Source organism: Oreochromis niloticus, linkage group LG12, assembly GCF_001858045.2.
Source record: "Oreochromis niloticus isolate F11D_XX linkage group LG12, O_niloticus_UMD_NMBU, whole genome shotgun sequence".
In the NCBI taxonomy this organism is placed as follows: Eukaryota; Metazoa; Chordata; class Actinopteri; order Cichliformes; family Cichlidae; genus Oreochromis; species Oreochromis niloticus.
In genome coordinates, this window is record NC_031977.2 from 33,759,852 (window position 1) to 33,773,599 (window position 13,748).

General features: G+C 40.1%; 1 protein-coding gene across 1 annotated transcript in view; it reads right to left on the minus strand.

Annotated features, from left to right (window-relative positions):
* fras1 (Fraser extracellular matrix complex subunit 1) overlaps positions 1-13,748 on the minus strand; it is a 311,100-nt gene that overhangs the window by 289,547 nt on the left and 7,805 nt on the right. The window contains 1 exon segment of the mRNA XM_019365971.2: positions 12,298-12,329. Within this exon segment, the coding sequence (XP_019221516.1) occupies positions 12,298-12,329 (32 nt within the window).

The window sequence follows — 13,748 nt, forward strand, 5'->3', positions numbered from 1 at the left end:
AAAAGAATGAGTTTAGCGAGCACGTAAGGATAAAATGAACTGAAAAAAATGAAGTGCCATTTCCTCTCCTGGATGCTACATTTTAAGATTTAAACCACTGTAACCTGTAGCGCCTTACCGAGTAACTCTAGAGTTGCCTTGAAACTTTAATACCTCTACGCAATCCAAACCAATCTCAGTGATGGACATTGCTGTATATAGGTTTCCCCCTTGAGCAAAACAAATGGGGAACTGCTGCTCTGGCTCAAAAATATACGCAGGAATTCAAAATGCAAGAAGCAGTTTAGCTTTAAAAGCATCATGAAAAGAGCAGCCAGTGTAGGCACTTCACAGCCTCGGGCCACTTAATAATTCAGATGTGGTACAGCCACGAATGGCAAGTCCTCAGATAATCTATTTCTGTGTCCTGGGCCACAGTACTTCTGAAAAGCCCCTATTCTCCTGACATCAGTGCGGCCGGCGCTCATCTCATTATGTTCGGAACTTCACACATCACAGGAGCAGGGAAAACCTCTCAAAGGGATAAACAGCGAGGCGCAGTGTGTGCCGGGTTTAATTTGGATAAATCAGCATTCACAATCTAACAGAACTCCTCAGTAAGCCCGAGAAGGTAAAGAAAAACTCGCTGCAGTCAACACGAGGCTTTATCCACTCAACAGTGGCAGAGACGGAAAGTGCAGCACAGCATGTCCCAGACTGAACGTCATCGTTTGCTTTAATTCGTGATGTTTATGCTGAGCACCAAACTCAAACGGATTGAGTCATCACCGAACGAACCGATTTAAATATTCTGGAAAACGAAAAGAAAGCCCGTCTTTTTAAAACACGATGCCAACATTACAATAAACTCCTGATGTGCTGCAGGAAAAACCTGATTGACAATGCAGTGTTTTCAGGTTGAGCCATCAACAAGCTTCATAAAGTTAATGTTGACACAAAATCAAATATAAAACATTAATATGCAGCGCAGTGCGAGCGCCGCATCTGTTATTCATGCCACCAGAAAATTACCTAACAGATGCCAAAAAAGCAGACATTTGATACTAGCTGTGTTTGTTTATGAAGAACGCTTGTCCGGGTGATGATTTACATTTTTTCTTAAGGAAAGTTCAAAACGTACCTGTCGTAAACTGGTGTAGATATTCAAAATGCCTTGAAGTAACATGCCGATCTTTGTAAATACAGGGGGATTGGAGGAAAGCTTTTTTACAGTACAAAACTGTTGTTTTTCCCTTTGTGCTTTTTAGTATTTAGAATTTCAAAGTTTCTAATGTGATACAGAACAACTTTAAGGGATAGCAAGGAACCCACTCAAACAGCCCAGTTTACCCTCAGTTTGAGTAACAGTTATGACAATACAATATATTTTATTGTGTTCAAGGACACGAATTGTCAGACGCGTCACCTTGGCAGTCAAGAAGACAAAGTTTTAAAAGATGTGCCAAAGGTTACGTTTTAACTTAAACCGTTACATTTTCTAAACCCAACTAAGTCACTGTTAATATTTTTAATTTGAAAAAAACAAACAAAAAAACAATGGTAACAAATGAGGTGTACATAACTCAAACTTGGTGTGAAAAGCAAAACGATTAGCTCGATCATCACACTTTCAACCTCTCAACAAGGAAAATATATGTTTGTTGTATACATGGACACATCAGCACTCATGAGAGCAGGCAGATGAAATGTTGTGTTCAAGGACACAAAATAATATTGGGAAATTTGTGTTTAGGAACAAAAACAAAAGCGTGGAAACACAAATAAATAACTTAAAGGTTGAGAATAAAACTCGTGTGAGACTGGATCAGTCACAATAATACAGACTCCAGTAGAGGAGATCGTCTTCAGGGTAGTTAAAATGCAGAATGTGACACCAGGGAAATACCAACAAAGGTGATAAGTTTTCTCTTTTCTCTAAGCTATACTCAGATGTTTATAATGTGAAGACATTTGGATTTTACAGACAATATTTGAGTTGCGTGAGATGACACACATGTAAGGAGATGTGGCAGGAGTATCATCAGTCAGAGCCACGGTCAGTATGTCAGGGAAACAATGTGTGCTGCTGTTGCTGAACATGCTGGGTCCTGCAAAGCGCTCTACAATGCCCTCATACCTGAAAATGAAAAAGTGATCGTAAGAGCTGACGTGCAACTTCACGTGATAAAGTTGGTAAAGTTTCCACCTCCAGACACGGTGTTCGTGACACCGCAGTCATCTGTCACCTGAGAGTGTGTGTGTGTGTGTGTGTGTGTGTGTGTGTGTGTGTAGCGTGACTTTGCTGCGATATACTGTTTTCTCATTTTCAGCAGTTATATTGTGTAAAGGTTTCAAATAAATCCTTCACATTTCATTTATGTCTGAACACAAAAATGAAACGTGAGTAGGCTTTCGAAGTCAGTGCAGTTTTTTCCCTCATGTATTTATTGAGTTTTAAACTTTTACAATAACACCAGCATTAAACAAACAAAACCAACGTAACAGAGCAAAAGAGACAAAACAGAGAACCCAGCTTAAGAATACAAGTAAATAAATAGAAAATCCAGATACTTTTAATATGAGATAGAGTTAGCAATACTCAGTGCCATGTTTATATTATACCAGGGCCTGTGAGAAAATAGCAGCAATATCCAAACTGGCGTACACCATAAATGAGTCCCATATTTTATGAAACCTATTGTCCCTACTATGTAACTTGCATGTTAGGAAGTCTAGTCACACATATACCGTCCACTGCCGTTGAGTCTTAGATGGGGCCGTGTGCGTGCTCCAGTTCAAAAGTGAACTGACTGACATTTCTTTGCAGTCAGTCAGTCAGTGCAGTTTTGAGAAAAGTGTAAAATCATTTAGTGTTTAAGTCTTGAAACACTGAAAGGTATTTCTTGTTTTGTCTTTCCTATAAGATACGCCTTAACTGTTTTGGGAACTGCATCAGTGCAATCAAGAGTAATAATGTTGGCTTCATCCTTTATGATCACTCATTATCATCAAGAAAACGCCAAGAAAAGTAACACTTTAGACGTCTTAAATGGAACCTATTATGCTTTTCATTATTTTCTATTATATATTTACTGTTTTCAAAAGTTTAGTTAATTTTGTGTAAATCTTATAAGTTACAATCTCATGTTTCAGACTGCTCCAAATGCTCAATTTCCTGTATTTCGTTCTCCTTTTTGGATTTGTATGATGTCACAGCAGATATTTATAATATGGTCATGTCATCTCACAAATGGCAGCTGGTCACAAGGAGGTTATGAGAGAGAGAGGAGATTAAACAGCTTTTGTCCAGAGAGAAGATGAGCTGAAGGGCTGCACCAAGACCCAGTGTAAGGTAAATAAGGGTTATTTTGAATTGTGAATCATGCAAAGCTACTCTAGTAGAGCCCAAGAATAATAAAATGGATGAAAATGATCATATCCAGTTTGCTTCAAATCAAATTGGGTTTTCCTGTAAACGGTAATCAGACTGTTGGTGACAAAGATGCCCATAAACCACTGAGGAGCCAGAAATATTGCACCATTCATTCAGTTTAGCTTTCAGTCGATGTTTCCTCTGCTGGTTTCAGGTGACCCCACCAGCCCAGGATTTCTTAACACGCTTAGAAGAAGAAAAGCTGACTCTGACTTTCTGTCTCATGCGAGTAAAGTGAAGTCGGGTCGCTGCTGTCAGATTTTGCTCACACAGTCTCCCTGTTGACTTTGTTTTTGTCGCAGACTGTCACCTTTCAAATCGAGCTTCTTCTGCCCAACCCCTCATCCTGTTTTCACTTTCATATCTGCTTTTGGCATTTCAGTATTTTTCTGTTTTTCTGCTCTTGGCTCACTCCTGCAGCCGTGAAGTGCGCCTGGGGCGAATGTCTCATCACTCAGGGGGTGTACAGAAATGAGGTCTGATTTGATTCGATCACATGGGTGGTTTAGAGCCCTGAATGGAGAACAGCAGTGGTCCTGTGGTCACTGAGGAAATATCACTACAGCTTCTGCATTAATCCACAAAGGAGCCTTGAAGAAGGCAGTTTACCTCAATATACATATTCAGTCTAACAGCAGTCAGATCCTCTTAGTTCTTTTAATATCATATTTCACCACTGAACCCTACGGGGAACTGAGCTGGTGGTTATGAATATCCGTGATGAGGATATTACACCTCGGCACAGACGTCTCTCTCTCCTTTAAAAGAGCTTCTTGTATTTGTCTTCACTGAACTCTCGTTTTAATTCAAGTTGGAGATGAAGTTTTTTCTGGCTAATTTGATTTTTTTTAAATTTTTTTTACAGTCAGACTCATCAAACTCGAGTTGTGAAGCGTGTCGGGCAGCAGCGGCGATCAGACATACTGCTGAGATTGTTTTTCTGACGGTGACTGGAAGTCTTGTGCAAAACTATTTTCCTGAGAGATCACCTTGGAGAGCTGCATACACGTTGAAAGCTGTGATGCATTTCCGCTGCGGGAAAATTATATACGGAGTTTTACTTCAGACGGGAGGCCGTGTGACAAAAAGTGATCAGTTTCAAAAGATTCAAAAGGTCCACAATGTCATCAACCACCTGACTCGCACACCCTTAAAAAGCAACATTAATGGTGTTGATCAGTCGTATGCTTTAAATGTTATTCAAACATATTTACAAAATTCTTGTTTCTGATTGGCTCGTGGGAGTCTGTTTAAACTATTCATCAGGATGCTTCAATATTTAACCATCGCTCTATATCAGTGCTCCACAATCTGTTGACTATAGCAACAGCGCAGAGTCTGCACCAGCTTTGGAGACAAAGTTAGAGAGGGACGGCTGAGATGGGGTTAGGGAGGAGGGATAGTGGATATATTTGACAATGGATGTTGAAATGAAGATTCATGGATGTAGTGAAGGAGGGTTGGTGTGACAGAGGAGGATGCTGGGATAGGATGAGATGGTGTCAGATGACCCACTGTGGCGACCCTTGAACGGAGGAGCTGAAAGAAGTAGAAGAAGAAGCGACTGACTGAGATTACATCTGTTTAACAGCTATAACAGGGGTAATTTATCACTACTAAAACTAAACTGGAAACAAACAAGAACAGTCTGAGATGGGAAACCAGCACCATGGCATTTTTTTCTTATTTTGATTTGACTCGTAAAGTTATGATGTGAAGTTGTGAATACTTCCAAAAGTTCCTGAATCTAGATGTGGAACGAAAAGACAATCAAGCCGTTGAGTCTCAGTGTCCTGATTTAAATTTATACACCAATTAATTTTATAATTCATCTTTAGAGACTGATTTGTTGGTTTTTAGTCTTCTTTTGCTCTCTTCCTCCTCTTCACTGATTGCATTATATTGTGTGTAATAAAACAATTTGCTTTACATATAAACTTCACAGTTACTATTATTCTAAGTTGGGTCAAGACCCACACTTCCTGCTGCCCATAACTTTTTGAATAATCCTGCTAACCGGCAAACACACAAACAAACAAACAGATAATCAGAATCTACTTGGCAGATGTAAAAAAAAGAAAAAAAGGAAAAAAAGATGTGGGGTGAGTGGTCATGGTTTCGGGGTCAGGCTGTGGCTGAATGGAGCGAGTTTAAACGTCGCCCAATTAAAAGTGTTTATAATTGTTCCAAATGGCTTCGCTTGAAGGCAGAGTCAAACTATCAACACAATCATCACCACCTAATATAAAGAATCAGGGTATCTTAGCATTAATTAGCAGCAGATAGCACTGAGACCAAAAAGGAGAGAGATGACACAAACCTTGAGCATGTGTCTTGAACGCTGCACATTTCACCAAGCAGCTCCCTCAAAGCAATAACTGCTCTAAAGTCGACCATTATTTGCTCCGGCACGTTCTTATATGAAGACATGAAAGCTATTTACAGGCTACAGCAATTCAAACAAAAGGAAGTGATGACAGTGTCAGTTTTGCACGTAAACACCAAACACGTGTCCGACTCTAAGACCCATCTGAGGGGCTGCAGAGAAATCAGAGCAGCTCAAAGAGACAAAAGATTTGCTTTCCCAAGTGCAGAGCAACAATATTCATTATGCTTTTATTGTTTACTATAGTGTGAACTCTCTGGATGTGCATTATTGTGTGCATAATTGGACATGTCACAAGCTCAGCTGAGGAAAGTAACCACTGGAATCCTATTGAGAGGAATAACAAAGCAGTTCTCACTAAATCTGGAGTAAAAGTCTAAATATACATGGGATGAGTTAGGACTGGAAGAAACTTCATTCTTCTAAAACACATTTAGCAGTTCACTCCAAATGACACGTTACTGTAATGTGTCATCTTTAAAATGCAGCGCTGAAGGGTGCAGGACAGGTAGAAACAGGCATTGTTAGGTCAGTCCCAGCTCTGCCTCTTTGTAAACATACAGCTCAGACCTCTGTCCTGGTAGCGCTATTCTTGAGGTGTCCTATATTTTGATTCCTTGCGGACGGGTGACTTGCAATGCCAGGAATTCAAGCCTTGAGGGGCAGGTGATATATTTGGACATGGTCCTGCATGTTGTGGAGGCCTGCTGTCCTTCACTGCAGGCTTTATACTCTTTTTCAGCAGCACGTCGGGCCCGGTGGCACACTGCACCGCTGCAATAAGTGCGAAGCATGAATCTGTCAGGACGCATGTACTACACGTTACCCACAATCCCCTCAGCTTTGTACTGTACCGCCTGAGGGTGACTGAAGAACCTGAACTCCTGCCGACAGAAGAATTTGATTGTTTAGGAACAAATGCTTTCTATTTTTCTGTCACTACATATTTCAGAGAAATTACGCTTCCTTTGCTCCACAGAAAAGTAAGAACATAAGGTAAGATCATAAATACTGCAAACCTTTCTGTTCTGGTTTGATAAAATTGGATTTTAACCATAAACTGTACATAAAAGATGGAGTCACATTGCCTGAGTTTTTTTTTTGTTTTTGATTTTTTGTTGTTGTTTTTCTTTCCTGTTACTCCTTAAAGTTGATATTAACAGATATGAACATGCATGAAAAAGAAAACCGCAGTTCATCTAACTGCCACAAGAGGCTGGCTCTAAAAGTGTCTCAACCCCTCAAACTTAAAATGCTTAACTTTACAGCACTGGTGCCTTTAGACCACTGTCATGGAATATTACAGTTTGCTGTGTCATACAGACACCCAAAAAGCTTATACTTCAGTTTTGCTGAATTCTAGTACTTAAACCAATGGTTAAAAAAAATATTCAGCATGTAAAAAAACTAGCCATATATTGGAGAAAAACATCTAAAAATGTTGTTTCTAGACTGGAGATATAAGGATTTCCTCAGGGTGATGGCACTGCTGAAGGTCTTTCTGCAGACAGTTGAGGATGCTCTGCAACCTTCAGGGCTGCAGCAGAGACACCGCTGACTTGTGATTTAGTTAGTGAAGAAATCCAAACAATGGGAAGGTTTGATCACGGGAAAACTTCTACCATGAGAATTCGACTCTTATGTGTGGGAAAATGAGAACCTTTGGCTGTAAGGCCTTTATTACCTTGAATATTAATACTGAAGAACAAGCCAGAAAAACACTAAGTATTTCTACAGCAGTGCTCACAGTGGTGCCTCCCGAACACTAATTGTTATTTCACTTGCTCGTTGCTGATTTTAGTATCAGAACAGTCAACACATTGGCTGCTGGACGATCAGACAGTTTGCTGCCGGCTGTCTGAGCGGTTACTTGTTCTGATTTCCCAGATGGCCGCTGTCAAAAGACAACTTTAAATCCATCTTTGATGTAAAATAGACAGACCATATTGTCCGACTCTCCCCAGCCATCTGTGTGTCCAAACGTCCTTCTCTTATAAACCAAAAAACATGCAGACATAAACTGTATATAAAAGATAGGAACATCACCAGTTAGTGAGGTCTCTGAATCTGTGGAACAGTGCATGTTCATATGTTAGCAACTTGTAAAGGACACCTTAAACCATTCCCCTTGACCTTTTTTACTCTAATGGGGACGTTAACTTACATAAAGTATACTACTGTATTCATGAATACTTGGACCCAGCAGCTGAGACCATTAATTCATTCTAAAACCTTTTATGAATAAATCACAACATCAGAGAAGTCGACCCCTGCTGGCCATTGACAAGAATGCAGGTTTAAAGAACTTCGCTTTTTGACACGAAAGCATAGTTCATCTTTCATATGCACTATCTGAACCCATGCATTACACCTACAGGAGCTGCTTAGCTGTTGAGCCCCATGTCATGAAGCTCTGCAGTCACTGAGTCAGCAGAGAGTTGGCGAGTTTTACTGCCATTTAGTGCTGTGGTTCTGTGAATGCTCCCACGAATTCAGTCAAGCACCTAGCCGCGAGGTGCTTCATTTTATACCATGTGGCAATGAGACTGAAAACACCTGAATTCAAAGATTAAGAGGAGTGTCCCTTAACATTTATACAAGTATTACTGAGATTTGTGTGAAAAAGCTTTGGTATGCAGATGCAAAGGTCTAAAAATCCTTTTAGAAACCCAGTTACTTGTATACCTGTAGACCATGAAATCATGGCTCACTAAGAGGACTCCAGCAAGGGAAGACCATGTTCAGTAATCTATGTCTGCGATTCTGACTGTGGAAATCAGATAAGTTCATTTCCTGGAATCGTAGAGTTTTCATAAAGCCCTGATTCAGATTTAGCTTCCTGATAATCATTCATGTCCCTGATGATAGTTAAACTATATGATGATAACAACATGAACACATGCATACCGAATGTCAACGTCATTAGTAAATGCAGTACTTTTACTACTAATAATAATAAGTCCTCACTTTTCTTTACTGAAACTGAGGTTTATGGCAGTTCATGTGGCTGGAAATCCACTTTTTCATGCAGTGAAGCCAACTGTGACACCTTTCCTGAAATGTATAAAAATGCTCGGGCGTAGGAAAAACATTAACTCATCTTTGACCAATCAATCCAACCACACAGCGTGAGTACAACCTTGTGTATTTGAGCAGCCCAGAGAGGGTAAATGAAACGTGTGACCACAAGTTGTAACAAAGAAAACTGCAATAAAACTGCTGTGTTTGTCAAACTTTACATGAGGGTCACAATGTCAACGTATGACTTTAACCATGAAATCGCTAAAGCGCTGAAAATAACTGAAGGAAGTCGCTGAGAAACATATGGGAAAACTGGCTCACTGCCCTGATATGAAATAGGTCTGTGGTTTAAAATGCCTGTCAGCTCATATTTATAATCGCGCCTTTATGTCTTTTTTAATTTAGCTGTGACGAGTGATCAGAATGATCTTTGTTCAGGCACTGACAGAGTTATTATTGGCATAAATCAAGCCGATCGCTAAACCAAATCAAATAAAAAAATTAAAGTCTGGAAAAAGAAGAAAGAGGACACCGAGGACTTGTGATTATTTTCACCACAGAACCAAACACACAGAAGGCCCTGCAGGCTTTTACCGAGACCTGCACTTTAATTCGCGTATGTTTCTTTTGCACATTTGTTTCTATCGGCCCACCACTCCAGGTGTTGAGGGGCCGCCACTTACTTTGAACTCCAGGAGGGCCTTTTCCCAGCTGCGTTCGAACATGCTGGGACGTCCCTCCCGTCTCTCTGCCCTCTCCTTTTTTCCCTTCTGTTCCACCCTCACTCCTCCTCCCCCCTTTTCCCTCCTAAAACACTAACTGAGCCATCCCTGTCTTTACGGCCCTGCTGCTAACATTCCCCTCCTTCAAAGCGGAGGGAAAAGTAACACAGGGGACAGGATGTGTTTGTGTGCATTTACAGGATTGCAGGTATGTTACAGCTTGCTGCTCTGAGCTTTGCTGTAATTACACTGATGACACAGCAGGAAAGAAGCAGGAGCTCATCATTAGTCTACCTGGGAACCGCAACTCTACTGCTGAGACCCTTGTTTAAGGCTTTTTAAGAGAGTTTACCATTTGCTGCAAGACACAAGTGGTCTTTTTCTAAAGTGCACAGCAGCAAATTTCATCCTTTTCATTCGTTTTTCCTCAGGTTCAACTGCTAAAAGGAGAAAAAGTTATGTTAAGGCTGAATGGTTCCAAAGTGCAAGCTGTGCTAATAATGAATGACTTTAACAGGTCAGCTTTTCTTCTTTAAGAAGCCTCGGGAAGGAAAAGCATTAGAAACATCATGTAGACCCTCAGAAGTCTTCACTTAAACCTGACTGACAAATTTCTTTAAAGACTCGCGGCTCTTTCAGGCAAGGTTAAAGTTGTGTAACTCACAGGAAAAAAACAAATCAGGGTTTTTATTAAATATATAAAGTCTTCAAAGAAAAGTGTATTCTGATGAGGCAAAGCATTATGACCACCCCTGCCTCAGGTGCTGGTCGTCTGTTGAGTGATTCCTGTTTTAATGGTTTGGCCCTTGTTGGTTAAATCAGCCTGTTACACCTGCCCAGTTAAAACCTGTTTTAGCTAAATGTGTGTATTTTCACGGTGCACCTTTCATGATATTTTTTTTATGCAGCTGCATTCAAACTGAAAGACAACAGACGGCACGACAGCTGAGAGACAGACATCAGACATCAAACAAAGAAAGATAACGACATTAAACATTTGAAAGAGCATTAGTGAGACATAGATCAAAAAATGGTCTTTTGACTCCACCCATTATCTCTACGTATATATTATGACATAAAGGATACAGTCAAATGTATTACACCGTCTAACCCCCATGAAGGGAACTCCTAAAGCTAATGTGGACAGTGTTAGTGCTGATTTTAGTGCCAGTCCACAATCGCTGATAGCCAAAGCCTCTTGCTGTGGATCTGAAAGCTCCTTTGCAACCCACCTCCAGCCCAGATCATCATTTATTCTTTATCAGATTTAATCACCGCAGTGTTTGTTGTTATTGATGATTACTCTGTTCAGTAATGGTATTCACGTTGCTGCTCTGCCCTCGTTGGGCCTTTCATTCAAGTTCAAGAAAGGTCATGGAGGTCCCAGAATAGAGCCATACCGATAAAAAATAAACTTTATTTTTCATGATTCTGACTGAAATATGCTTTAAAAACTGCAAAGTATTTCCACTTTATGTTTGTCTTAATCCTTTTTAACATGAAATATGGTGTGGAAGCCCAAGAACAAACCTGCAAAGAACCCTGATCTTAACCGACACCAGTTCGAGCACTAACTTGCCAAACCAGAAGCAACTCCTGCAGCTCAGCAACTTGACAAAGGTTTGCAGTTATCTGGAATTAACCAGACTAAATCTCTGTCTATCATATTGGGGTGAGAGCCACAGCTTCCATTCCAAGTGCTTACTGGGACTGCTCATGGGATTACACAAATGCACATTATAGCTATGATTATTTAACAAACATCATACACTTACTTACATCTATACTATGATAATGAGCAGATACCTCTGCCACCACACAGGTAAAACAACCTCTTTGTTAGTAAAGCAACACGATTGGCCCATATGTTCCCGGATTTAGTTGTTGATTGGCTCTTTGGAGTCTATTAAATTTACTGCCATGGTTTTCTCTTACAAAACTCATCACCCAACATCACCCACTTTTCCCACTGCGTCTCAGTGGGAAGAACTCATCAATACCGGGCCCCAGAATCAAGCAGACAGACTGAATCCAGAAGAGTGCACCCGTGTGGTGTAAGGGGAAAAGTTAATAAGCTGGTCTGAGTTTATAATCATATAAATTACATCTGTGGGCAACCCCCGGCTGCCTGCACCGAGGAACAAAACCACTTCTCATCTGCCGATGCCTCTAGCCAAACACGACAACTTTAAACATTAAAATAACTCTCAAGCAAAGATATGAGTAACCAGCAGCCAGGTTTAAAGAATATAAAACAGAAGCACACCTCAGAGCGAAGCGCTGGATGTTAGCCAATACCCAGCAGAACCACAGGAGCAAAGCTCATCATAAACTTCTTTTAAACTTTTTTTTTTAGAACAGCCTAACCTTCAATTGGCAGCACAGCGGGAGACAGCAGCTCATCTTTGCTAGTGACCCTGCATCACGCTCTTTCATCGCCATTATCAAACACAAAGTCAGGATCTTCTATGCATTATTGATGAGACACATCTTCTTAGCTACTTCTCAAACAACAGAGGATGCGCAGCAATTCCTACCGATAATACATCGTACCGCCTATCCCCGAATACACACACACACACAGGTAAGAGCTTCAACCGTCAGTCACACCAACCTGCTCAAGTCTCCAGTGAATAATGCACAAGCAAAGAGCCATTAAGCCTTTAAACACACCAAATTCTGTGAACAGTAGGGACGGAGATTTAAAGCAGTGCTAGGCAAAAGGTAGGAGAGTAAAAAGGAGTTGGTGCACCTACCGCATGCAGCGATCCCTCATAGACACAAGCTCCTGGGGTGGCATAGAAGGAAGAGAGGGAGAGATACAGAAAAAAAAACACACCATTAGTATCAAAGTTCAGTCTGAATCATACCTGTGAGATGATCCTGCAGATGGTTAAACAGCAAACGAGCTGCATGAAGGATAATCAATCAGTTCCCCTGTTAAGATGTAGATTTATAAAGTTCTTAGTGTGATGACAAGCTCTGAGAGAGATCAGGACATGTCTGCAACACAAGACTCGAGCCCAGTGGGATAATAATACAAAAACAAGCTTATAAATATTAAAGTTTCATGTTTGTAATTGACATACAGTTTTAATAAGTTCTGACTTTTGACCAAACAGTTACACAGCAATGCACCACTTTGCTGTAGTTATGCTATGCTTATAAAAAGGTTTAGAAATATGTAAACAGAGCTGGGATTTATTGAACCCCTAATAACTATGATACAGTGCAGAAATGAGCGGGGGTAGCTGAGGCTGACAGGTTGGGTTCCTATTACACTGTAATCAGGTAATCAATGTTATTCACCTGCCCTGTGGTTTGATACTTATGGCTAATCAGCATATTTAAAGACAAAATCTCATCTGTGGATCGCCAAGCAGCCGTATCAGAGACCACACTAGTATTTTATTCATTAACGTTCTAGTTTTTAAAAAATCTATTTCACTGAATATTATGAACAGAACAATGAAATGACTGGTATAATGACTGTTATTTTCACATTTTATACATCTATTATGTTATTAGACCAGCTGGGTCGCTTAAAATTTCCCACCAAAAATGAAAATGTTATAATTCCCTAAAGCAGGGGTGTAAAACTCATTTTATTTCATGGGCCACATGCAGCTCAATTTAATCTGAAATGGGCCAGACCAGTGAAACGCTCCTTTCTGTCACTGTAAAGAAGTAAAACTACACATTTAAAATTCTTGAGATATCTTAATATAAGAAAAAGAAGTTTCAGTTTTTCTACATGATGAAGAAATGTTGTAGTAAATACAAAAGAGGAAATAGTTGTTGTTTTTTGGACCAAAGACAAGAACTTTTCTGTCATTTAATTATTTATCTGTTACTTAATTACTTTGGTGAACGGCAGCGGAAGAAGTCTGAAAGGTGTAAAACTTATTAAAACACAGTTAAAAATCCAAAATTTATCCTCTCCACGTATTCCAAAGCTATCCAGTGGGCCAGATTAGTCTTTGCCAGGCCGTTTCTGGACCCCAGGCCTTATGTCTGACAACCCTGCCTTAAAGCAACCAAAAGTGGCATTTGGCCTTCTTCATATCTCACACCAGAATACAGACAGACTTAAAAAATAAACCATAAAGTCTTTGCACTAATAAAATCAAGGCCATCGTCTGACTTCTTGGAATAAAATGAAGATTATGAATGATGTGTCAAATGTTTTTAAATGGCACGTGGAAAC